The 26053-nt window shown below is 39.2% G+C and overlaps 3 protein-coding genes across 7 annotated transcripts; 1 reads left to right on the top strand and 2 right to left on the bottom strand.

The window, feature by feature from the left end:
* Positions 1-4513: 4513 nt before the first annotated feature.
* Positions 4514-7011, bottom strand: eef1akmt3 (EEF1A lysine methyltransferase 3). 2 transcript variants are annotated; one of them, XM_008320101.3, is made up of 4 exons: positions 6308-7011; positions 6093-6204; positions 4916-5405; positions 4514-4870 (listed from the first exon to the last, which is right to left on the bottom strand). In XM_008320101.3, exons 1-3 carry the CDS (start codon positions 6467-6469, stop codon positions 5008-5010), a joined length of 672 nt encoding a protein of 223 aa, XP_008318323.1. In that variant the 5' UTR covers positions 6470-7011; the 3' UTR covers positions 4514-4870; positions 4916-5007. The 2 variants fall into 2 exon arrangements, with proteins under 2 accessions (XP_008318323.1, XP_024915998.1); XM_025060230.1 differs by having other exon boundaries at positions 4514-4882; positions 4927-5405.
* Positions 7012-7141: 130 nt separating this feature from the next.
* On the bottom strand, positions 7142-13141 carry stx16 (syntaxin 16). 4 transcript variants are annotated; one of them, XM_008320097.3, is made up of 9 exons: positions 12679-13140; positions 10727-10738; positions 10507-10614; positions 10280-10420; positions 9922-10087; positions 9756-9841; positions 9393-9536; positions 9038-9118; positions 7142-8863 (listed from the first exon to the last, which is right to left on the bottom strand). In XM_008320097.3, the coding sequence occupies exons 1-9, from the start codon at positions 12802-12804 to the stop codon at positions 8762-8764; spliced, it is 966 nt and encodes a 321-aa protein (XP_008318319.1). In that variant the 5' UTR covers positions 12805-13140; the 3' UTR covers positions 7142-8761. The 4 variants fall into 4 exon arrangements, with proteins under 4 accessions (XP_008318319.1, XP_008318320.1, XP_008318321.1 ...); XM_008320099.3 differs by having other exon boundaries at positions 7148-8863; positions 12724-13140; XM_008320098.3 differs by lacking the exon at positions 10727-10738 and having other exon boundaries at positions 12679-13141.
* Positions 13142-13757: 616 nt separating this feature from the next.
* On the top strand, positions 13758-24054 carry dgkab (diacylglycerol kinase, alpha b). The gene is made up of 25 exons (XM_008320096.3): positions 13758-13885; positions 15166-15247; positions 16229-16305; positions 16471-16609; positions 16835-16909; positions 16994-17043; positions 18224-18298; positions 18422-18538; positions 19661-19778; positions 19942-20030; positions 20166-20276; positions 20405-20500; positions 20632-20682; positions 20795-20868; positions 21031-21105; positions 21184-21269; positions 21339-21428; positions 21508-21668; positions 21764-21828; positions 21930-22020; positions 22500-22680; positions 22785-22905; positions 23107-23167; positions 23345-23964; positions 24032-24054. Exons 2-24 carry the CDS (start codon positions 15175-15177, stop codon positions 23423-23425), a joined length of 2157 nt encoding a protein of 718 aa, XP_008318318.1. The 5' UTR covers positions 13758-13885; positions 15166-15174; the 3' UTR covers positions 23426-23964; positions 24032-24054.
* The last annotated feature ends 1999 nt before the right edge of the window (positions 24055-26053 follow it).

Below are 26053 nucleotides of genomic sequence, written 5' to 3'. Positions count from 1 at the left end.
CTCTGAGAAGTCTGATGATGACGACACCTCACAGTCTGGGTCTGAGGTTTCATCACCAGGGTTTAAGAGCTGCAAGATTTCAGCTTGGACCTGACCAAGACAGTCTGCAGAATTATTCTGATTGTTTGTTGATAGATTCTCAGCAGAATCCAAATGTAATTTATCTTGACTGATTATTTTACACGACACACTTTCTTCTTGGTCAGAATCCGATTGTTGTTCATCAGGCGTCTGACAGAAGCAGCTGGTTCTTTCACTGATTTCTCTTTCTGCTGTTTCTCCAGTCACAAAAGTCTCCTTTTCACAAGAAACTAAACCATCTTTGTCATTCACTAAATGTTGCAGCCAAACATTGACCTTCTCTCGAGTTTGTCCTCCTGAAATCTCGTTTGTAGCTGTGGTTTCTCCAAGTTCTGCTGGATCCGTATCAGCTTTGTGTTCCTCAGATATTTGAGGCTCTTTTCCACAGGCAGCGTCTTCTGCTTGACGACCGTGAAGTTGTTTTTCTAAAACATTGTCATCTTCAGTCTGTCCCTCGTCTGTGACGTCACTTTCTTCTCCAGGAACTGTGGAGACAACATCTTGGTCCTCAGGGTTCATCAAGACGTCACAGATTTCATCATTTACAAATTTAGATTTTTTACTGTTGTCTGAAATCATATCATTGGACGGTGGTTCTTTAGATTCAGGGGTCAAATCAAAATGAAGTGGAGAAGAGCTCGAGGAGGAATTCTTACGTCCAGGCGGGTCAGAAAAATGTGTGTGGTTTTCAGATGTATTTAACGAAGCTAATTCTGGACTGGGATCTTCATCTGTGGTTGATGGAGTTTCATGTAGAGGAGAATTGGGGTTCGATTCAGAAGACACAGAAGAAGTAGAGAAGCTTTGGCAAAACTGGGATGGTTGTTTGGTTGAAGAATTATCTGCAGCTTCTTCATCCTGATTCTGCTCATCTGGACCTTTGTCGTTGGTTGGTTCCAACATATTAATGTCTTTTCCCTCCAGAGTTTCAGAGTTTTTGTTCTTCTCTTCAAACCCAATAAAGAGCTGGGAAACATTTTGCAGAAACCCGTCTTCATTTTGTACCTGCTCCTCAGGATCTCGGTTCTCTCTCAGGGCCTGAGTGTCAGTTTGACATGATTCCAAGGATTCATCACTGTTTTCTGAAATCAGTTCTTCCTCCACATGCACGTCACCTGCGTGTGGAGAAAGTTTACTTCCGTCATCTTGATGCTCAGCACACAGGTCGACCCAGTGTGGAGCTTCTTGGTGTTTCTCTGTGACGAAGCTCTGCACAGAGATACCCAGGATTCTTTCAGCGCGCTCCTCCAACGTTTCCTTTTTAGAGGAGGTGAAAGGAGGAGGACAAGTAAAAGATTTGTTCTCTTCTAATCCACAGCCAGACTCATTCACACATCTGTCTTTTATCTGTGGGAAGTTAAACTGTAAATCTGAAATGACTTCCTGATTTGGAGGACTGGTGCTGGAACTGATGTCACTGGTATTTTCTTCAGTGTTTACTGTGGAGCTTAGATAACAAACGTGATCCTTCTTTGGTGAAGGGACCAGTTCCATTTTAACAACACACGACGTGTCAGGGACCAGGTCCCTGACGTCAACATCGACTGGATGGACGTTGTTATCATTTTCTTGGTTGCCTGGGTGATTTGATTCCACTCTGTCTCTTTCAGTGGCAGCTGTTCTTGTCAAACGTGGTGTCCTCCACAAAGGATATTTTGGAGACACAGGCTCTACAAATGTTTCTCGTCTCCCAAGTGTAGAATTTGATTCATTCTTGTCATTTTTCTCTGGGCAAAAACTAGGCATCTCTGATGTTTTTAACCGACAGTCGTCTGTGATCTCTAGAATCTTCTTCTCTTTGGTCGTATCATCTCTGGAGCTGAACGTCGGTGGCTCAGCGGGAGACGATACCCTAAAGTCAACTTCGTCAGCGAATGTCTGTGTTTGATGAATTTCACCCCTGTCTTTTAAAACCGCTACTAAGTTTGTTGCATCTTGAACATCTTTGTGTGAGCGACTAAGCGGCAGAGAGGGAGTTTCTGTGGCGTCGGCTATTCTGGAAACCAGGCAGAATATGGTCAGTCCACCCGTCTTTCTCCTTATTCTAAACCTTTTACCTTCAATGACCTTTGGGGTCATTGGTTTATCTGTTTCCAGATTCAGACTTTTGAAGGTGTAGTCATTTCCTGGTGTTATGTCTGTGACGTCACAGGTTTTTTTAGCAGTTGGTTTTGTTCGGTCTTGGTTCTCTGCCCGTCTTCTAACCTCCACATCATGTCTTTTAGGTGTTGTCCGTGTCCAGTTGTTGTGTCTCTTATTTTCCTGCTCACAGCTGGTGTGTCCGTGTGGTATCACAGGTGTGGTTGTATGTGGGCTGTCATAAGAGGGAGGAGCGACATAACCAGGAGGTTGGCTAAACATCATTTTCTGGAAACTTGTCTTGTCTCTAGTGTCCACTGGAGGGCAGAAATCACAGAGAGGAGCTTGTAGTTGATGAGTTTGTCGTCCGTCGCCTCCGTCCCAAAGTTTTGATTCTTTGATTTTTGCAGATTGTCTAATGTTATCCAATGCCACGACCTGAAGGTTTGTCCATGTCCTGCTGTCCCTCCCTGGTGTCTCGCTGCTCACCAACAGACCATTAGATCTGCCTCGAGATTCTGCCGCTGTGTTTTTTCTCCGAGGAAGTGAGAGACCATGTCGAGTGGCCCAGGCCTTCAGCTCTTGGTAGCTGTCGTGTCTGTTACCGGACGTCTCTCTGTTGCTCCTCTGCCATCCTCCTCTCAGAAATCCACTTTCATACTGCCTCGCTGCTTGTTGAGCTGCAGCCCTCTCTCTGCCCCTCGCTCTCTCATGTTGGAGGTATTCTTCAACAGCTCGCTGCTGCTGAGTTTGAGAGTCCAGAATAAAAGGGAGGTTAGAGGAAGATGGAGAGAATGTCCTCGGGTCCGTCTGGTTTACAGAGTCCTGTAGAGCCCGTCCTCGTCTTGAGCCTGGTACAGTCCAGTAACTACATTCAGAGCCTGAATCCTGCTGTTCACCATAGTAAAACAGACAATGGGATCCTTGATGCTTGGTACGGTAACTGTGGGAAAATATGTGCATTAATTCAAATACATCAAATGTTGGCACAACTGTTTTTTTATTATTCATTTTCCCTGTATGAAAATGCACTTCATTTTGTAAATCAACACTGGTACAAATGTCGTCATGTTTAAGCAAAACATCTGAAATATATATTAGCAAACCATTAGTTTTGTTGAGACATTACAACTAAATGTACACACTTTCATAGTAAATGAACTCACTCATGTGCAGAACTTCTCCCAGGAATTGAACCGTATCTGCTGTAATGTGGTCCCTGATGGTCCCAGCTGAACTCCATCATTCAACAGATCTCAGCAAAATCTGAAACATAGAAAAAACATGGCACGTTAAACAAAGCGTCAATAATTTGTCTGTAGAAATGTAAATATATTTAAAACTGAAAAAAATAAAATAAATATATATATATATACATCAAAAGTATCACCAAACCTTCAGCTGTCCTTCTCTGATCAGAGTCTCTGCTGCTGCTGATGTGTGACGGGCTGAAGTGAAGTCAAATGGGACAAAGATTCGGAAACTGTGGTTTTCACCCCCCCCCTCCCTCACACACACACACACACACACACACACGCTGGCCAGTAGGATAAAACAACTCACTGCTCATTTTGTATGCAATGAATTTTCAATCAACCATCATACTTTAGTTCAATTTACATGTTCTTTAAAAAGAAAAAAAGAAACAAAACAATGACAAACACACACACACACACACACACACTCCACATCATCATCTATTAAACACAGTCGTTTGTGTAATGTACTTTAACAAAACATTCATGTTCATAATCAAGTAGAAAATAAAACAATTTTTAATTTAAACGTGTGTAGAAAACTGGGCCTCAGACTTTTCCAGGTCCGTGGGACATTAAAACTTTTTAACGTTCTTATTAACCAGGCCTCCGTTGATCATGGTGATTGACACCTGCAGATGCTGGGCCTGACGACCGGCTGACTGTGTGGAGATAGGGATCTGCTGTATTGTCTGCTGAACTGTAGCAGACAAAGTGCGGCAGCAGCAGGGTTTTCTTCTTTTCTTTCCAACTCTGCAGCGTAACAAACAGGCTTTACTCCTCTGAACGGAAACTCAGTGCATCAGCAGAGAACAGTGGGGAGAGGATGAAGGACACGCACACACAGAACTGCCCGTTAATGACAGCACAGTGGGGATAGGGTTGGAATGCTACACGACAATCACGACTTCACAATTATGTTACATTCAAAGATTTTGATGAAGTTATTTATGGAGAAAAGAAAATATAATAAAACCAGAAATATTTGATGAATTGGTAGAAGATGAAGATGAAGACCTGAAACACACTCACAGTCAAGTTTGCAACTGGGTTTGATTTTCCTTTTATTAACACTGTAATCACAGTCAAGTTTGCAACTGGGTTTGATCCTTTTTCCTTTTATTAACACTGTAACGATTTAAAAAACAAGGACACTTTGTTTTGCTGTTCATACCAGATAAAAACACAACACTGATTATGAACATTATTATTTGGTAAGAGAGAAACAACAGATCAACAACCTTCACGTTTAGATAGATTAGAAAACAAATTAAAAATCAGAATGCTTTAAAAAAAATACACGTATTTTGAACACAGTCCTTCTTTGTCGGTTGATTGTCGATTACATCCTTGAGTCAAAGTAAGTTCACTTGTAAAGTAGGAAATTCACTTCATGGAAATGAATCAGCAGTAATTCAATTTGATGTGACAATTGTACAAAACACTATTTAAATTTTTTTTAAAAAGTTTGTTGAAAAAAGTTGAAACACTATTTAAATTTTTTTTAAAAAGATTTTGAAAACAACAACAGTAGCATCATAGTGATGATCTCACGGTGCAGACCCAGTCCTGAGGACGGCTGGTCCAGTTCTCACTGATCTCTTTTTAAAAATGCCCTGTAGATGTTAATGTTTTGTTTTTCATCACGGTGCAGAAGTTCCACATTAAATCTTCTCGGTAAAACTTCCTCAAAGAAACGCGGACAGTCGTGTTCTTTTCGCATCTTTGATGACAGGTAAACGGCAGCTCCGTTCTTGCACAAATGACTAAGTGTTTCTATGAGCAGCGGAAACGTGTCTCTGAGGTAAACTATATCTGCCCCCAACACCAGGTCCCAGTCGGACGTAAAGTTGTTGTGATCCTCACCCCAGGACAGAGGGAGAACTCTGGGAGGAGTGGAAGGCCAACCACTGGCTGGCATGTTGTCTGAAACATTGGACTGTAGCTGTGGGACGGCCACGGGAAGGTCGGTGAGCACAACTGTCGCACCTGCAGGAGAGGATAGTTGAAGAAAAGTTGAGGACAAATGTTGGAAATGAGTTCACTGACAGACCAAACCCGAGGTCAGAATCTTACAGTATATCGTAGCATAATACAAAATAGTATGATATACCATATATAATGTAGTACAAAAAATTGTAATAGAGTCCAGTTTATATAAAAAACATCAGGAATAGTGGGGTATAATATGATTTAATACAGTGGAAGCTAGAAGTTATAAAATATTGTAATATACTTCACTGTGTTTTATATCATATATAAAACACAGTAAAGTATATTTAGGAATAATATATTACAGTTTAGAAGAGTCCAGTAAATTACAACACAAAATAGTAAAGTATATGAAGTTACAGTATAGTGAAGTAAAGTAAAGAGCGCAGTATAATTTAGCATAATACATTATAGTGTAATGTACCATAGTACAATGCAGCATAAAGAAAAAAAGAAAAAAAATGTTTGTTTGAATTGTTGTCTGTAACACGTCAGCAGCATGTCTGCAATGTGCCAGAAGATGGCAGCAATGAGCAACCTGAGTGAACAGAGTGAAGGAGCAACTTCGTTCTTCTTCTCTCACGTGGAGACGCAGAGGGAAAACAAAAAAAAAATAACAACAAAAACTTGTGTACATAGAACGTCTGTGAGTAAATAAACCCAGTGTGTGTTTTATTTACTTACCGAGACGAGCCGCCACAGTACCGAGCAGACCGGTCCCGGCTCCCAGCTCCAGCACACGCTTCCCCCTCAGCTCTACACGCTGCAGCTCCAGGAACCGACACAGGAGCACAGCCTTTAAACAAACCCAACACACAAGCGCCATCATCACAACTTAACTGACACAGAAAATCCACTCTCTGTCTCACTGATTGAACTGTGTGTATCTGCAGACTTACAGCATCCCAGACCGTCGAAGCCACGCCGAGGTTCGCACCGAACAGTTGTTTAATCCTCAGCTGCTGACCCCACAGAGTGTAGTCGATATCCTGAGAAAAGGTGTCCGCGAACAGGCCGTCATCCGCGGGGAACGGGCTATCTTCTTCTACGGTAAAGCTCATTCTATAATTTTAATATATGGATAAAACTCAAATCGTTCGGAGCACTCTCTTCTTTTTGTGGTTAATGGAGGTGTCCAAGCTGATTTTGGGCACGTTACTGCCTCCTCTGGAGTGTGGCTCCCAACATGTGAACTTTAAACGAGTAGTGACAACGAACAATTCTGGGTTTAAAGTCATCATTTTTTGTGTTTTGGGAAAATTTTAGAATGCAGATTTAAAATACAACGTTTTCTAAATTTCATCCTACGAATTTCAGTTCTGTACGAGAAATTTAAGTTATCTTCCAAGAGTTTTACACATTCTATTGATTTGAATTGCATTCCATGTAAGAAATTAAAATCGTTGTCAAAATATCTTAGAATTCTGGAACTAAAGTCAAAATTCCTTAAATTTCAGGATTCCAACATTAAGTGGGGCTTTCACTTCCAAATTCCAGATTTCCACCAGCATAAACTGTATGTCAGAATTCTCAAAATATTCTTTTATAAAAGTTTGAGACTCTTTCAACAGGTTAAACTGCAAAAAAGTACATTAAAAGAATTCTTGCTTTTTATGGATATTTAGTAAATAAATCCTTAAAGGTTACTGACATTACTGTCCTCAACTCTGAAAAAAATCAAATTTAAAACTAGTAAAAGTTAAATAATATATGGCATTCCCAACAGACACACATCGACACCACTTTCCTTGTTTATTTTTGAAAAAGCTGCATTGTCCTTAACCATTTTGTTTGCAGAAACAAAACTCCAGTGAAGTACCTATAAGACATAATTGTTTTTCACACACATACGCACACACACACACATATAACTTCACATCAATGAGACAACTGAACAGCTGTGTACAGATATATATCAAATAAAGCTCTTCATCATTTCAGCTCATCAGTCTTTATAAAAGAATTAGACTCCAACAGTTCGCTAAAATATGACATGTCCAGAATGAGAACAAAAGAAAAACAAATAAACAACCTGGTAATGCAGTCTTCATAGGTTTGCTTGTGTTGGACTAGTTCAGTTCACAGCTTTCTCACTGGAGTGGACGATAACAGGCAGGTACAGGCTTCACATACACTCATGTACTCACTGAACAGTATTTGCCTGAGGTCTGACGCCTCACACTTCTTAACCTCTGGGCTACTCAAAGCTATTTAAAATAAATAAATCAATTATAGTTTTTCTCAATATGTCGATGCCAGTAGTATCACATCGGTTACACCTCCCCAATCCTACCCAAGCTTCAATTTGTGCAAACTGCAATTTTCTTTTTTTTTTTTAAGGTAGCACTTAATACAAGGACCATAATGAACAAAAACAAATAAAAATAAGTGTTTTTAAAACAAGCTCTCAAAGCCTGGTGTGGTGAGTGTGTGACAATGGTAAGAGATCAGAGTTGAGAGGCAAAATGTTTGTGGCATCATCAGTGGACAAGCAAGGACCTCAGTAGGAAGAGGGGGCGGGCTTAGTGAAGTGTGGTGTCACATATACACAATTAAAGAAAAACATGGTCCTCAAACCAAACAGTATTTGTTTGTACTTCATGATTACATTTTGAAACATACCTGGTAATGCCATTACACAAAATACTGAACCTCAGCGGGACGAGGGCTGCAGTGATTGGGAGGCGATGGAAAGATAAAGTATACAGCTGTTCTAAAATAAAAATGTGAGTGAGTTTACATAAAATACATTCTTTAATGTTGATATTATCCGATTGATCCGGTACGACAGTCTACTTACCATCTGCTTTTTTTTGTACTGCACAACTTTTAGGTAATTTTCTTCTATGATTCAGACAACTGAAGTAGTTGTTCCAGCAGCCCAAATTAGGATCAAAATGATTTTGCTGTAGTTTCTTGTTTACAGCGTTTCTCTTTTCACATTGATGTTGAAAAGACAAAAATAATCTTCTACTCACAGGAAATGTCAAATGCTTCAGGTCAAGCAGAGAACACAGTCTCAGCCTCTGGAAGTCCTTTTTTAAACACCCCAAAGTTCTTAAGACAGAAATGTCAGCACAGCCATGTTTGATGAACCTCTGTCACTGAGGGTTAAACGTGATTTAAATGTCTTAGAGCAGCTCGGACAGACGGCTGATTGTTTCTCTCACCGAAACGTCATCACAGAAATCTCCTCACACAGTCAAGCAGACACGGGACCCTTCCTGTCACGTCGAAGTGGGTTTGAAAGGCAGTCAGCTTTGTTTTCAGTAAAACCAAGTCCAAGTCCAAGTCCACACAGAGGCACAACATACAGCCACACAGAAAACACACACAGACGGTGGAATGCAGGACTAAAACTTTGTTCCAAAAAGAATAAGAATTAGAACAATGACTATGACGAAGAGGATTAAAATGACCAACATCTTTCTGTTTTTCTTCTGATACTGCTCCGCCTGCACACACACACAGAGGAAAACATGGAATTACACACACATATATATATATTTTTATGTTCAATTCAAAAAGTATCAACTTTACTGTAGTGTCTTTTTTAACTGCTTTTACTAAGAAATAAAATTAACCTTAAATGGACAAAAAACCATTTTAGTGACCAGTGTGACATTTACCTTCTGTAACTGTTTAAATCCATCTTCTGTCTTAACGCAGGCCTGCTCCACGTTGAAGTCAATCCGGTCAAGTACGGTACCCTTGAAAAGAAACCAGCAAAAGGTAGATCACAACAACTGTTACATCTTTACCTTTTTTTTTTATACACGATCACCACGACTGTCTCTTCCACTGTTTGTATTGAGTGTGGTATTTTAAATAAACAGCACTTGTTGATAAACACCAAAAAGTAGTTGTGCAAAAGTATAAATTATGCAATATAATACAAAAAATTGCAAGGTGCAAAATTACTTTCCAGCTGTATGAGTCTCTGTGAAATGCAGCTCTGGTAGATTTTTTAAATCTTATTTTTACCTGTTCAAGAACCATTCCAGCCAAGTCCCGGAAAATCTCGTTCAGGTCTGAGATAGACTGCACTATTTGTCGAATTTCCCGCTCTCTTTCTTCAACCATGACTGAGTTCTGCTCTACCAGCATTAACTGGTCATCTGTAAATCCCTGAAACACGAGAAGGAAAAAGAAAATATAACTTGTTAGTGAAGTAACACAAATCATCTCTTTAGTTTGACATTAGATTTTGTCACAGCACCTGCAAATCAATACATAAATAAAAACATTACATTGTTTTTGCTAAACATATTTCCATTGTATCTTTGGGTTCGTACAAATGTCATCACCAGTGCCTATAGAGCAGAGTTGGCAAAAAGTCACACTCACTTTGTCATACAGCGCTAGATCTTCATCCTCCTCCATTAAAGGCCCAGAGTCAAAAAAGTGATTTGGTTCTTCATACCTGGTTAACAAAGCAACGACATGAGATGATGAAGGACACTGACAGTTGCTGTAGCAGCAGGAGTCAAAGTATTTGGGGAGAAGGTCTGCCTACGTTTTAGATAGCCAGACTGTGTGTGTCTGAAATTGATGGAGAGTTCCTGCAGACTCTGTGCCAGAGACGCCACCACGTTCCTCAGGAGTCGCTCCTCCTGCTCGGTGCAGTGACCACAGCGAGCCTGCAAACCTGTCACAGCTCGCTGGCAACGGTGAAACATCTGCAGTGGACACACAGGAGGAGATAGCATCACGGAATATATTTTCCACCAATTTTGCAAGGGAGCTCTAACTCCCCCATCCCTCCACCACAGTCTCCACCAAAATCTTGTAGAGCTCTAACTCCCCCATCCCTCCACCAAAATCTTGTGGGAAACACTGCTGTTTAAATTCTGGTCTGTGAAGTGAATCACCTGTGTGATCTCCTGTGTAGTGATTTCTATTGCATGCTCTTCTTCGCTGCTGTCGTCCAGCGTTGGACGATTCATGTGCTTGTCGTGAAGTAGGGCCAGTTCCTTCATCTTTTGTCGAATCCTTGTGATTTCATATTGGATCTGAAGTATTCAAAAGCAATTTTGAGCGAAAGAAAATTACACATGGACTCCCATCAGACTCAAAGAATATCTCATTCAATTTTCACCTCATCGATTCCATCGATCCACTTTGGGGGAAGTTTCTTGGTCACTCCAATGGCTGCTTCAGGGTCCAGACTTATTCCAGACACCAGGGCCATTCGATCATCAGCCAACTTCATACATTAGCAAATAATTGACAATTATTTAAAGCATACACTCAATGTAGTAAACCCAAACAACAACACCAGTGTTAGCAATGCTGCACGGGAAATAAAAGAGCAGTACCTCATCAAGCTCCTAATGTGATTGACAGATAGCAGTGGTCCCATCCAACAGAGAAAGAAGAAGCAGAAGAGGTAACAGAGAGTGAGCCCAGGAGAAAAAAAAACAGCAGTGAAAAGACAGGAGTGTGTTTGCATCCAGTCCTAACAAAAAGATTCATGTTTTCTGTAATTGTTGTCAGTTACTGTAGCTAAGACTTTGTACAGGCCTCTCTATAACATTTACCTTTGGGCTTATGGATATTATTTTCTAGAATGCTCAAAGGTATGCTAATAGTTTATAAGCAAAACACCAGTGGGACTAGGAGTACATACAGTATGTGAACTATAACATCCTGTGTCCTAAAGAACTGGGTCAGAGAATAAACACTAGTTTCTCTGACTCTGCATGCTGATGTTCAATATGAGCTCTTCACTACAGTTCACTCTACCATACTGAGACTCAGGAACCACACAGAGTGCTCCACTGTATACAATTAGCTGTGACACGGAGAAAATGAAAATGCACGATTGTGACAAATGTTCTGCTTTGAGGCAGCAATGAATTGACACAAACGTCAGGAAACGATTGATCCTGAAAACCTACTACTTCTATTGCTAACCTGAACCTGACGTTGAACCTCTTTTTGTTGTTAAAGGTGTCACTGTAACTAAGTCCATGATTCAGTCAGTCTCTTGTTTCTAACCCAGTCGCATAACAAAAGGAGCCAACCAGTTGCATTCTAATGTAGGGTTGGGGCAGGATGACAACATACAGTACAACTATTTATTGTGATGTGTCTCTACGTCATGAATTACTGTCTTTTTGAAGTTTATTTATGTTTGCAGCTTAAAATGCAATTTGCACATGCGTAGATGGTTTAAAGTGAAATAGAAAAACTGTGTTAAAGTCCATGCAGCGTAAGGACACGTCTCACTGTATATACAATGTGAATTTACAGTAAATATTTTCCCAGTTCATAGTCACTCAATCTTTTTGTCGTCTTTGCTACCCCAGGCTCACAGTGTGGTTTCATACGACATGGTAACTTATAAAACTGTCAGAGTGGCTGCAGACTGTGTAAAGGGCCAATGATTTCCTAAAGAATCTCTTAACCCATGTTGCTTTGTCCATGACATTTTCTAATACAGTAAAACATCTATGCTAGATTATCACTTATTTCTCTTATTGTAAAGGGCCAATGATTTCCTAAAGAAACTCTTAACCCATGTCGCTTTGTTCATGACATTTTCCAATGCGGTAAGACATCTATGCTAGATTATCACACACATTTATTTCTCTTGACTTCATGAGATTTTTTTTTTTACAATACTATTCAATTATAGGCATCACTAAATGTTCTTTTTAAGGTCTATTTTTCTGATTAATAAAATCCATATTAATTACTGAACTACAGACCCAAGTTTCTTTGTACAAGTTTCTCTACCAACAGTGTCATGAACTGGTATATATACTTTTCTACTGTCGCAAAACATTACGATCTGCCCAGACAAGACTAAGGCATCACAGCTTGTCATTATCATGACATAACGTTAGGGCCCTGATTTTAGTAGAACATTTTTCATTTTGATTCAAGTTACCATTTAGGTGCCACAGTACACCTGGGTTACAGTATGTAATTAAGAATACGTCGTCGAGTGTAAAATGGCAGATGCTACTGTAGCCAACATCTCATTTTCTTCGTTTCCCCCATCACCACTGTAAATAGAAGATATTACACGACTTCTTACAGTACTTTCACGGCTTCTCTTGGTCAAACGAGCAGGTTTGCAAATGTTTACGATGGAATTTATATTAAGAATAATATGATGATGGTGATGATAATGAATGTGGAAACAAACATATGAAGAGAGCAGCAGTGAGAGGCGCACACAGCTGCACTTAGCTGACAGCTCTGGGTGACTGGCTAAAATGCAAACACACAGTAAAATGTCAAAACGATGCAGACCACTCACCGCAGCATTGCTACGTGTACTCAGACGGGGGTCGTTTGTACTCACTTGCTCAGCCAAAATTTGCCGGTTTTGGATTGCATTGTTCCGCATTAACAAGAAGGCATCGGTCAGACGCCTAGTGGCCATGACTGCCTTGTTCGATTTCTAAGTGAACTCAAGCGAATCTGGAGATCACTTATTCAATTTACGTCCACAGCCGCTGCTAAAGCACTGCTAGCGTTAGCTTTGCCTGCGATGAAAAGCGAGAGGAAAAGCTTTCAGTTCGACGTCTACAGACGACGGCGAACGGTTATAAACATATTAATCTGATTAGTATCTCTACTGCTTAATTTTAATATAAGAAGCATGGCCGCGGGTATTCCCAGAAAGACAGAATTTAGCGTCAGATTGGTAAATGGTACTCCGCTTCCAAGAGTGCGGAAGAAGAAAAACGTAAACACTTGCGTCAACGTCGTCTTCTTCTGTCAAAAACAATAGTGAGCGCTCCTCTGTAACCAAACATCTTTACCGCCATCTTCTGTTATTAATAACACATTGCTTCGTAAATGGCACATTTGGACCTGTCGTTGTACAGCGTTGGTTTTTAAATTATTGTTCTATTAGCAGTAGTCATACAATTTATATATGTTGTATTGCAATATATGTAGTATCTTCAGCAAGTGCAATTTTTTTCTCTTATCTCACATGCAACATATAAACTTTTTCGTCTTCTCACAAGCAATATCAAAAAAAGTTATTGGAGAACATAACTATAAAAAGTATTTCATTGTCACCACCAGTATATTAGATGAGTAGTAAAATAAGTATCTGCTGCAAACAGTGTAGAACTTTCTGTCTCTGTCTCTTTTTAGATTGCAAGGACAGAATCAAATTTAATGTTTTACTGTGTAGACAAATCTAAAGATCTTATGACCAAGAATAAATGGTTAACAGTAAGGTTTAAAGTGCCACCGACTGACAAACAAACCTGTGAGTGTAGGGAGTGACTGTGGGAGTGACTGTGATCACGGCTGAGTGTGTGTGTCTCCTCCTCCTCCTCCTCTTCTTCCTCCACCCATTCTTTAATCCCTTCTATCCTCTAATACTGTGGCACACACTGACTGTTGACAGCCAACACAGCCAGTGGTGCTGTCCAGTGTGGTGCAGCTGATCATCAGGGACACGCTCTGCTGGTTTCTACCGAAGTTTAAGTGCACACCAGGAAAAGGTAAGAATGAGGGGTAGGGTGGGGGCGGCGGAGTGGGGGGAGAGGAGAGGGGGGTATTTTCTATTTTCTTTTTGTGTCAACACCTGAACAACTTTTAAAAACAGGACATTGTGTGTCAGTCTGTTTGATCTGCAGATATAATCCTCTCTGATGGATGTGCCTTTTAATCTACACTGTCATGATTTGTGAATCAGTCTGCAGACAGTGTGGTGCTGATTAATAATGATGGGATTATACATGAAGCTTAACAATAATGGAATGGATTTAAAATAAATAATAATTAAATGAATGAATGAATAACTACTGTCCACATTAAATCCACAGTTTTTATATGAATTATATATATGAAATGAATTAACTGGAATATAATTAATCACAATTATTTATCTATCATATAAGGTTATATTTACTTTGATGTTTTCATATTTGCGATGTTCTTTGTCTGACACAGAAAACAATTCATCTCATTGTCATTCTCCAGTCCTCTTCTATAAACCTGTGACCTCATTTGCCCTTAACTCTTGGTTCTGTAAAAAAAAAAAAAAGGTTACGTCTTACGTCTCTGGGATATCACATTAATGGTGTAAATACCCCACAGTTATTAAGCTCTGGAAAGTCCGTGCACATGGGAGTGTCAGACTTTGTACGGTTGTGTGCAGTTCACGGAATGGAGGAAAACCAGTTCATTATGAGTCAGTGCCAAAGCAGACTACTATCAAATGACCTAGAAGTCTGGGATGTTTTGCTGTCATCACCCACCCTGTCATCTGGGATCCATTGTTTCATGAATATGTTTTTTCCTCTACTGTGATATCACAGAACATCTTTGGATGTTTATATTCGTCTCTAGGTAAATTTGTTCAAACAAAAATACAAAAATAAAAAAGACAAACTATACTGGTGAGTAAACACAAAAACATGCTACTTTTCTGTTGCTAAAATATTTTTACTACCTTTGTAATGACTTACTGCTTCTTTGTGACCTGTGTGTGGAAATATTCTGCCTGTGGAGGACAGATATTTCACTGATTTCATTTGATGAACATGGTCAAGTAGTTAGTCAACCAGCAGCTGATCCTGGGGGACGTGTCACAGAGGCGGTGACTGGGTGGAGGTAGCACTTCAGCTCAGTGTAAAAACAGAAAGAGTCTAGTCAGCAGTTGAATGATGAATAATCTGTTTTATCAAGTATCACAACAGTGGTCGTCCTCCTGCCTCCAGCACTCTGCTGTGACAACCAGACTCACCCTGTTTGCATTCTTTCTCCTTTGTTTTCAAAGCTGCTCAGAATGGCCTCCCCTGATGACACAGAGGGGTCCCTCACGCCCGTGGACTTCATCCAACTGCAGCAGTACATGGAATGTGAGTTCAACAACTTTCGCTTCATTTTTATTATTATTTCCATGTTAAACACTTTTTGTCGATATGACCAGCATTTTTTCGTTATGTCCATGAGTGCTTTTAATAGAAATTAATTTTTTTTACATTGTATGCATAAAATATGTCAATAAATAAACAAAACAAATAAATAAATAGACCAAAAATTATAGTACAAATATTGTTTGTCTCATTCATAAATTATTTTTTTTATCTCAATGGAAAAATAAAATCATTCATCAACATCAGGTCACGGGCCAGATTTGGAGGGTTTAGGGGCCGGAAGTGGCCCCTGGGCCGGGAGTTTAAATTCTCCTGAGCTTAACAAACAAAAATTCCAAAATCCAAATATGCTGCTGTTCAGAAGTAATGCAGAATTTGATGGATCTCGTGAGTGGAGGCACAGAGAATTATGGGGCTAAAAATACAAAATGCTCCACTTAGAGGGTTTAGAAGAAATGAAACGGATCCAAAGGCTTTTAGACTGAATGTGTTTCATAATGTTGACTAATGGAAGAACAATTATTACTCTTACCACACTCTCTCTGTCACAGCTCTGCTTCTGGCATTTATCTTTTTGTTTCTTATGTATTCATTCACTCATTCATCTGTTTAACTCTTAATGCCTTTTAAACTAAAGGATGGAGGAGAGGAGGGACAGACAGGGTACGGAGGAGCTGTGACCCAGGGCAGTTCTTCACTCCTCCAAAGTTTTATATTAAATGTTATCAAATATTATATTTAATCATATTCATCATTATTTTGCTAAACATTTTGATTATTTAAATTAAACTAACATTATTTTGCTAAACATTTTGATTATTTTAACTAAATAAACATTTTTATAGCAAATAGTACCTGTGTTTCCTTTTTTACATTCCATGCATTAATAACAGGAAATACAACAGGGATGGAGCTTAAAAAAAACACTTTTATTTATTTATTTATCCTCTGTTTTATTCACAGACAGCAGTTTGAAGGTGAAAGATGTCATTAAACAGTTTCAACCGGGCGGCCGTCTGGCCCAGCACACTGTGGGAGAGGTCAGTATGTTTGTTTGACCCCAAACATCATTGTCTTATAATTAGATGTCAAGTATTTACATTTCTTTGTGCAGATTAAGTTCAAATTGTAATTGTGCCATAAGTAATTCAAATTTGTTGTAAAAGTTTTTCGTTCATCTTCTCTGACAACTGTTTCTTCCTCAGTGCGTCGATGAAAAGGGTTTGAGTCTCTTTCTGAAGACTTACCTGGAGGTGGATGACTTTCCTGCAGATTTCTGTCGACGCCTCTTTCACTATTTCCAACACGCAGAGAGGGACACAAAAAAACGGTCCAACCAAGAAGGTAATTTATCCCGGTTTTCCCAGAAACTGGAGACGCCTGTGGAAATCTGTTGTCAGTTTTTTGGTTTAGAGATCTCAGACATGAATTTTTATAGTTTTAAACATAAGCGATGTTATTCCAGTTGTAATATTTTCCTTGATACTGTTGTATTCCATTAACATCCCAGGTCTATTGCTATCCAACGTTGAACTTTTTCTAATGTGATAAACATTTGTCTGATTCCAGGAGGAGTCTTTCTTTATGATGTGTCCTGTTACTTCTTAGTGCTGGAGGAAGGGAAGCCGCGAGAGAAGCTTGAATGTTGGTATTCTGAAGTTCTTGCAGTGGTTTACTGAAGTTAAAGAAACAAAAGTCACATAAACATTTTTTTCCCATTATTTTCAGTCACTTTCAGACTTTACGACAAAGACGTCAACGGAATCCTGGACAGTTGCGTAAGTTACTGATGATTCAGTAGTTCACTGCATGTGGCAGGGCTCCTATTGGACAATTACACTGTTGCTCACATGTGGTGAGAAGTTATATTTAATATACATACATATATATATATATATTTATATATCTGTTAAAGAAGACACTGAGATGATAAAGAAAAAACGCTGACTAAAAAAAAAACAGCAACAGTGTGTTCACATGACAACGACAGTGTTTCAAACAGTGGGAGTTCACTGGCGTTCATCCACAGCCTTACTCTGCAACAGAGGCAGTAATGTTAATTCTGTCCTCGACCTATGGTCCCAGCTTTTTATGGTGTGTTGCAGGCAAGTTCATTAAACCACTGCATTTACATTTTTTACCAGGTGCACCATTTGTTTGAAGATGAAACCTGTATAAAAGTGAAAACTCAGTTTAAATGTATTTATGTACGTGTAATTTCAGTGCAAAGACCAATGGGTAACCTCCAACTTAAAGTCTGTCTAAAAATAATAATTAGCTCTGCACTATCTGCAGAGCCATAAAAATATAACAGGGCAGCAGACAGACTCTGACAGCCACAGATAACTCACAGCCCTGCTGCACCTGCTGTATGAACGCCTTTCACAGTTCATAACAGTACAATAAATAAGGGCTGGTTCTACATCAACTGATATAAAAAACTGTTCTCGACCATGGAACGATTGACACGTGGCACATATGCCTTTGAAGTGACAGCCTGTAGATTCAAAAAATAGTTTCTTTATCGGCCCGTTATTAGCATATTAGTAATGTCTGTAGAAATCTTTATTGGTTTTTCCTCATATAATAAAAACCCGATAAAAACCGGTGTGTGCCCTAGAAAGTTTTGGGGATAAACGGCTGTATACCAAAGTGAAGTCACTAGATGGCAGCATTGCAGCTCATTTAATTAATTCCATACTGTACAGTGGTTTGAACAGATGAATAAATATAGATATAGATAAATACTACCAGGCCTATAACAGTATCAGTTATTATCGAAAATTAGGTGTTTGGACAATATTGCCATATAGGATATTAAAAAAAAGGTAATATCGGAAATCCCTTTTAAAAACTTTTTCGTGACACTTGGCCATTCTCACTGGACAGTATGTAACTAAGGTGGAGAAGACCTAGACCAAAGTCCACTGTGAATGTAAATTATACTCTGCCCTCTAGGAAGTGGATCGGATAATCACCCAAATGATGCGAGCAGCTGACTACCTGGGCTGGGATGTGACGGAGCTCAGAACAGTAAGAAAGTTCTTTCCTTCCTACTTTTTAAAAGGGAAACATCTGCTCCAACGTTCAAGAGTTCTAATTTGTTTAATGAAGCGCTCACGGATGATAAATGAATGAGAAATTGTGTTTGCGCAGGTGCTGAAAGACATGATGACAGCCATCGATGTTGATGCCAGTGGGACGGTCACGCTGGAGGAATGGCTGAAAGGAGGCATGAACAACGTACCTCTCCTGGTTCTGCTTGGACTGAAGGTGAAAACCAAACATTTCTACAGTATAAACACCAGTCGATCACAGACCGGATCACACCCTACAATATGACGCAAAAAAATTCTTTGGAGCCTTTCATTCTTAATGACTAAAATTAGAACTATTTGTTTGGGTTAAGATTCATGTTGTGACTTGGTTCCTCTTAAAAACGTGGTTTAAAGCAAAATAATTAAGTAAAACTTCTAAACCATGGAAAAACATCTTTGTTTTTTCTTGTGTGGAGATAATGTTGCAAGTCTGAACCAACAAATCACAACAGACATGCAACCCTGTAGTAGGAGAAGCAGTCTTTGCTCCTTTGAGGCTGAGAGTCTGGGAAGGAGACATTTTGTTGATTTACTGATCTAGCAAAACAACAACAACAACAACAACAACAACAAAACTGAGAAAATTTAACAAAAGGATTTTTTCACACTTTTCTCTGGCCACTATGGTGAGTGAACGAGTGCCTGTAGAATCTGAAAGTTACAGGGAGACAGGAAGTCGTGCTATTTGCAAAGGTGAGCTATTGATGAGGCAAATTTAAACCTACTATTCTGACAATAAGTCAGTGATAATGTGGTCTGCAATTATGTCACTGTAATGCTATTTTACACCTCCAGAAGATGTGCACGGTCTTCTCTCAGACGTCCTTTTGACTCAACAGGTTTGCTATGCTGGCCATCAGAGAATTAATCTTTTCAACAGCGTACGCTACGGAAACGACAGTCATTAAAATAGAGGAAGGTCTTAAGGAAATGACATCAAACAGAATTTAATTAAATCAAGCACATTGTGGGAAGCGGTGATTAATGGAACGTTAATGGATAATGCCAGGGCAGAAAATGAATGATGCAGGGAACGTTTACTGTCTGCAGGCACCGCCAACGCCAGCCAAACATCTGATACCTGTCACATCCCTTTAAGTAGAATAAAGAACTCGGAGATTGGAGATGTCTGTAATTACAACTAGTAATGTAGACATTCTTAAATACATATAAAGGAAAAAAATGTGCTGCATAATTCCTCACATTTATCAGTGATGATGTACACCAACAACAATAACATCGCTGTGAGTTTTTTCTTTGAGACAGACCTTTTCATTTTTGACCCTTTCCCCCACAGGTACCGGAGAAGGATGGACAGCATATATGGAGGATGAAAAACTTCAACAAACCAACTTACTGCAGTCTGTGTCACAACATGCTCCTCGGCCTCAGGAAGCAGGGACTCTGCTGCACCTGTAGGTGCCCACAGCTGACAGCAGGGGGCAAACATGTGTAAAAAAATAGATCTCTAATGCCGCTGACTTGGCTGTTTCACCATATTTGAGTTCGATAGAATTAAGTATTATATTTAAAAAAAGGAATTTCATTCTGATGTTTAGATATGCTGTTTTCCAACAGGTTGCAAGTACACGGTCCACAGTAACTGTGCCAACAAGAACCCAGAGCCCTGTGCCCGCACATTTGTCAAGTCTAAGAAGGACATTGGTGTAAGAAAACACAACATCACATTTCCACTTACATAACAGTTCCTCCACAGGTCTGGGATTAAATTACTGTAAAAGGTGTGATATAAATCAATCATACGTGTGTGTGTGTGTGTGTGTGTCTCCTCTGTGTCCCAGGTTAAAGCTCATGACTGGATCAGAGCTGAAGGCAGCAGTACTAAATGTCAGGTCTGTCACAAGAAGATCAAAACTTTGGCGGGAAGACGTTGTGTGTGGTGTCAGGAGTGGGTGAGCACCGTGGATTCTACAAATTCCGACCGATATTCACAAAATGATCATCGTTTTTATACAAATTCCGACCGATATTCACAAAATATATTCTGTATTCACTGTGTCTTTCTTTTGTCATCATGAAGCGTCATGAAGACTGTCTTCTCTCCGACCCAACCTGTGACTGTGGGCCGCTGAAAGACCATATAATGCCTCCATGGGCCGTGTACGCTGTCTCAAAGGTCAGGGGGGAGAAAAAAACAGCAAAATGGGCCGTGTACGCTGTCTCAAAGGTCGGGGGAAAAACAGCAAAGAAAAGATACGTGTAAAAATCTGATTTGTTTTTATTCATTTTATTTTATTTCCCCTTCAGGAGGAGGATACCTCTCTGTTGAATGTAACTCCTGACGGCCACATCCTGCAGGTCAGTCTCTGTCAAAGAACTGAACACTTTTAAAGAAAACTTCAATACTGTATTTATAAGATATAGTTTAACATTTTTTGTCTTTCATTAATAGAAGGTATTATTTTTGTAGTGTGCTCCAGTTTCTGATGCCCACCCTCTGTTGGTGTTTGTCAATCCAAAAAGTGGAGGAAAACAGGGTGAAAAGTAAGAAGTGTTTTTACTTACAGAGATCTGGATTATGTATGTTATGTTTTTCCACTAAAAACGCTATATTTTACATTTTTTGAAATACTAAGTCAATAATTGCCAAATGTTTGTTTAACTTGTGTGTCATGTCTATCTGATTTGTTTCTGTGTTTGCTGCAGAGTGCTCAGAAAGTTTCATGTCCTGTTGAACCCACGGCAAGTCTACAACCTGTCCAACGGAGGACCTGCTCCAGGGTACGCAGCACTTTTAAGCACGTGATTCTTTCCCTGACATTAACCTTGACTTCACCTTGACCTAACCTTGACTTTTAGGCTGCACTTTTTCCACAACCTCAACAACTACAGAATCTTAGTTTGCGGAGGAGACGGCACTGTCGGCTGGCTGTTGGATGCTATAGGTACTGCAGTTCTGATGTTTGGTCTGGGCTCAGCAGACAGGCTCCTAATTCATGTCTCTGTGATTTCAGACAAAGCTGAACTTCCGGTGCGTCCTCCTGTAGCTGTCCTACCTCTGGGGACTGGGAATGACATGGCTCGCTGTCTTCGCTGGGGAGGAGGTAAAACAACACGCGCAGTACTGCTAAACTGAAAAACAACTACTCATAAACTGGCCTTGTTGGTCTGTTACTATTCAAGGCTACGAGGGGTCAGATCTGCGAGAAATCCTGAAGGAGATTGAAGTCAGCACGGTGATTCCACTGGATCGTTGGAGCATCCGGGTGATACCTGACGACCCCCAGGAGATCGGAGACCCCGTACCGTACCAGATCATTAACAACTATTTTTCTATTGGAGTGGTGAGTCACCGCCTTATCAAAAGTACTCACACCTCTCACTACTGTGTGATGGATCACTACGATGAGTAACGTTTTGTTTGGGTCAATGTGAGCAGGATGCCTCTATTGCTCATCGTTTCCATTCCATGAGAGAGAAATTTCCTCAGAGATTCAACAGCAGGTGCAGCATGAACTGTTTTCCATTAATAAATGAAAGTGTAATTACTGTCTGACTTCAGGACTTAACGAAGATTTTCTTGCTGATCTCCCTTGAATTTAAAGGATGAAGAACAAACTGTGGTATTTTGAGTTTGCTACTTCTGAAACTATCTCTGCCTCCTGCAAAAAGCTGACAGACTGTCTTTCGATTGAGGTAAATGTTTCTGCTTTTTTCAGCCACATATACATCATAGGGAAAAAACCCACGTCACATCACCGAACAAAATTCTCACAGAAAGTAGCTGTAATGAAATAAGATAATCACTTCTAGTGTAAATGACCTCATAATTCACTAAAACCCCAGCAGGTTTAATTAAAGACAACACTGGTATACTGGCAGGAATTGGAGAAAGACACTGACAAAGATGATCTGATTATCTTTTTTTTTAGTTTTCACAGCCATCTGCTGCCACCATCAGAAGAGCATTTAATTGTTCTACCTTTCATGCTTTGAGAGCAAAGAAGAATGATATGCAATTAATAAATAATAGATTTCAGTCCAACTAAGTGAAATTTTCCACGGCAGACCTAATGATCTCTCACGACACACTAGTCTGCCACGGCACAGTGGTTGGGAATCACTGATCTATGGTAACTTTTAACTGTAAAAACTCACCACTCTTCCTCCACCAGTGCTGTGGGAAGCTCGTAGAACTGAGTCACTTGTCTCTAGAGGGAATAGCTGTCCTTAACATACCCAGCATGCATGGAGGATCCAACCTGTGGGGGGAATCCAAGAAGTCTGATGGTGCACCTGAGGCTGAACACTCTGAAGTTATTATTGACCCTGAACTCCTAAAATCAGTCTCGCAAGGTGAAGAATCTATATTTTGGCAGATTTCAAATTATCAGTGGACTGACTTCAGATATTAATACTACTGCTGTCCTCTTTTCTGTACGTGTATGATCACCCTGCAGATATGAGTGATAAGCGGCTGGAGGTGGTGGGGCTGGGAGGAGCCATAGAGATGGGACAAATCTACACTGGGATGAAGAGTGCTGGACACAGGCTGGCCCAGACTTCTCAAATCACCATCAGGTGATGTTCTTAAAAAACAACAGAAACAACCGTAAACACCATCAAGGTTCACAGCTGTGCTGTGTTTTTGCAACCATGAGAGTTGCCATATAGTTTGCCCAATATTAGGACATTAAAAATCCATTATCTACTACTTACTTTGCCTGTGTATACTTTATTTGTAACTAAAGCTCTTACTCTTTGACTCCTCCCTCTGTGCAGGACAATCAAAGCTCTGCCTATGCAGATCGACGGAGAGCCGTGGATGCAGCCTCCTTGCACTGTAAGTATATCTAACAATTCTAACCCACAACAATCAACCTACACTGTATTTAAGATTTCACCAGCTGAGCATTGTTGTATCTTGGGTCTAAATAGTAAATTGGATAATATATATTTTTTCTTTTTATTAAAATACTTCTTTGTCAGATAATCATGTGATTGGTTTGCGTCATTTTAGATCCACATAACTCACAAGAACCAAGCCAACATGCTTCTGGCTGCCGCAACTAAACCGTCCTCCTTCTTCCACCACAAGTAGAGGAACTGTTCCACCACATCCTCCACAATAACATGTCACAGTAGACCACACATACTTCAATAGCAAACAACAACAGCAACAAAATATAGAAGAAGTGACAAAATAGAATACATTACTGAAATGGAAAAGTATTTTCAGGTTAAAACCTAACTGGGTAATAAGAGTTATTTTCTTGAAAATTTGTTATTCTTGTTTTTGCGCTCTTCACCTTATCCCTGGTGTGTTTCTGAACTGTTAAAAAAAAGGTAAACCCTCATGTCATCATTCTGACCCCAAATAAAATGAATGCTTATACTTTTGTAGTGTAAACATGGTCTATTGGCCCAATATTTAAAAAAGAAAAAAACATTTTTTTACAACATGGATTTCAATATCACTTTTTACTATGTACTTTAAATAAAATCAAAACGATATTGGATGGTTTTGGCTGCAGGTGAACAAAGGTGTTGACATTTGCGAGGACAATGTAAGGGGTTAAAGACACTAATGTAGAGGTTACAGATAAACAACAACACATTATTTGTGCATTTAGGATAAAGGTGTTGTGTTTTTCCTGTATTAGAATAAATAAACAGTAGTTTATTTATTTGTGCATTTAGGATAAAGGTGTTGAATAAATAAACAGTAGTTTATCTTTTGTTTTCTCTGTCCTTTCTAATGCTTCATGATTTATCATTGTTTTATTCAGAGTGTATGTGTTTTTTCATCCTTGCCGGTACAGTGCTGATTCTTTATGAGTACTATGAAGTGTTTACTTTATGGTACACATAAAAGAAATAACTGAATGCAGTTTTAAAAGTGTCTACAAGTGTTTACAAGTGTCATCCCACCTACTAGTGTCTGGAAACTTAAGTGAAACCATCGATCATTGTTTTATCGTTCAAAATGCAGAAAATAATAATAATAATAATAATACATATGTGGAAATGTCTAATAAAATGTACTTGCATTCAGATAATAAAACACATATTCACACATATTCAGAATGTGTCGGAAGTTGCCAAAATAATTTCCATATTGCAAATGTTTCATGACAACATTGTTTCTATGGTTAAACATTATTTCATATAAATGACAGGATTTATAAAATGGGTCAAAACAAAAAAATAATCTACAGTAGTGTTTAAAGAGTACTAACTGTGCAGTGTAAGTAAAATGTATTTGCACTTAGAAAAAAAAAAAGAGGCTGGAATTGAATCCGAGCAGGCGGCTGAGAGGCGGATGAATCCAGAGGTTGTGAAGAGGCAACAACAAAGGTGTTATTCAGTGTTAGAAGCATGTGATACACTCTCTCGCTCTCTCTCCTTCTCTCTTTACGTCTTTATGTGTCACAGGATCACTGTGGGCAAAACTGAGTAGAAAGTGTGGAATTCCACTGCCTGTAAAACCACATTTATTAAAAAACAACTACAAATGCTCAGTGATGAGGAAACTTCTAATGTCAACATCAAATTAGATGTTAAATTATGTGTTTTACTTCTTATTACGACCATTACTGTAACTATTTATCCAAAGTGTGCCTGCTGAGCCGAGCAGACACCAGCTCTAGTCTAGAGAATCAACTTGTATGGACTGAACAGAATCAAAACAGAGAATGGCCTCATGAATGAAACATTTTATTTTTAAAAATTACTGAGTTTTATGCAAACAAGAATTTCCTAAAGCACAAACAGTGTATGGACTGAACAGAATCAAAACAGAGCTAAGAAATGGCCTCATATGAAACATTTTATTTTTAAAAATTACCGAGTTTTATGCAAACAAAAATTTCCTAAAGCACAAACAGATGTGTTCTGTTATGTCAAATACAAAACTGTTGGAAATAACTTATTTTCAGCTAATTAATAAAGTACTAATGTTACAGCCCTTATTACATTTGGCGTGAGCCTTTTCTTCAGCTGCCTTGGAAGTAAATCTCAATGTTTGCATACTCTGAATTGTCCTTCTCGCTTTCTAGGGGCTTAAAAAAAGAAACAAGACCACATGCACGATCCCTTGAGAAGTTTCAAGTGTTAGTGTACGTGTTGGTTTTCCTGGTTGATGTGGAGAAAGATAGTATTAAACTGATGCCCTTGCTTTTGAATGTCTGCGGCTGTGGCTGTGACTGACATTCATAGTAGACATGATTCATTGATGACATTAGATTGTAACATGTTCTATAATTTCAAAGTTGTTGAATTGTCGTCACAATTAGGATCTTTATTTCAGCTGTGGTTTGGATGCTGTGTATCTGAAGTAAAGTGATCCTGAAATATTTTAATCACACAAGATTTAATGTTGCTTTCCAAGTAAAAAAACAAAACAAAACAAAAAACACCAGAACATTTTTCATTTAAGATCATCAAGTCATTTAAAATGTGACATTGATAATACAACTGCGTTTCTGTCATTTGCTGCATAATTAAAATATAAAAGAAATGTTAACACATTTTTCATTCAATATTTTATTTCATGGGGAAAAACCTAAAACAAAGTCATCATGAACAAGCATCTTCGCATGTAACCGGATGGTTAAAATCATGTAGTCCTCCTCCTCAGAATATTATTCTAGTTCCTGTGCAACATAAACCGACTTTTTATGAAGGTAATATTTGCGGTTACTGATGCTGGTAGAAGTCACATACCTCA

This window comes from Cynoglossus semilaevis, chromosome 11, assembly GCF_000523025.1.
Source record: "Cynoglossus semilaevis isolate Cse_v1.0 chromosome 11, Cse_v1.0, whole genome shotgun sequence".
Taxonomy (NCBI): Eukaryota; Metazoa; Chordata; class Actinopteri; order Pleuronectiformes; family Cynoglossidae; genus Cynoglossus; species Cynoglossus semilaevis.
This window is presented reverse-complemented; position numbering and strand designations above follow the sequence as displayed.

What these genes read in the sequence shown, in the direction of transcription:
- eef1akmt3 (XM_008320101.3), bottom strand. Translation starts at nt 6,469, where the DNA reads ATGAGCTTTACCGTAGAAGAAGATAGCCCGTTCCCCGCGGATGACGGC. An exon ending in CTTCGACGGTCTGGGATGCT is followed by an intron (nt 6,205 to 6,307) that starts GTAAGTCTGCAG and finishes GTTTGTTTAAAG; the next exon opens with GCTGTGCTCCTGTGTCGGTT. An exon ending in TACTGTGGCGGCTCGTCTCG is followed by an intron (nt 5,406 to 6,092) that starts GTAAGTAAATAA and finishes CCTCTCCTGCAG; the next exon opens with GTGCGACAGTTGTGCTCACC.
- dgkab (XM_008320096.3), top strand. Translation starts at nt 15,175, where the DNA reads ATGGCCTCCCCTGATGACACAGAGGGGTCCCTCACGCCCGTGGACTTC. An exon ending in AGTCTAAGAAGGACATTGGT is followed by an intron (nt 20,031 to 20,165) that starts GTAAGAAAACAC and finishes TCTGTGTCCCAG; the next exon opens with GTTAAAGCTCATGACTGGAT. An exon ending in CTGGCTGTTGGATGCTATAG is followed by an intron (nt 21,270 to 21,338) that starts GTACTGCAGTTC and finishes CTGTGATTTCAG; the next exon opens with ACAAAGCTGAACTTCCGGTG.
- stx16 (XM_008320097.3), bottom strand. Translation starts at nt 12,804, where the DNA reads ATGGCCACTAGGCGTCTGACCGATGCCTTCTTGTTAATGCGGAACAAT. An exon ending in CTACACAGGAGATCACACAG is followed by an intron (nt 10,088 to 10,279) that starts GTGATTCACTTC and finishes TGTCCACTGCAG; the next exon opens with ATGTTTCACCGTTGCCAGCG. An exon ending in CTGGAATGGTTCTTGAACAG is followed by an intron (nt 9,119 to 9,392) that starts GTAAAAATAAGA and finishes TTTCTTTTCAAG; the next exon opens with GGTACCGTACTTGACCGGAT.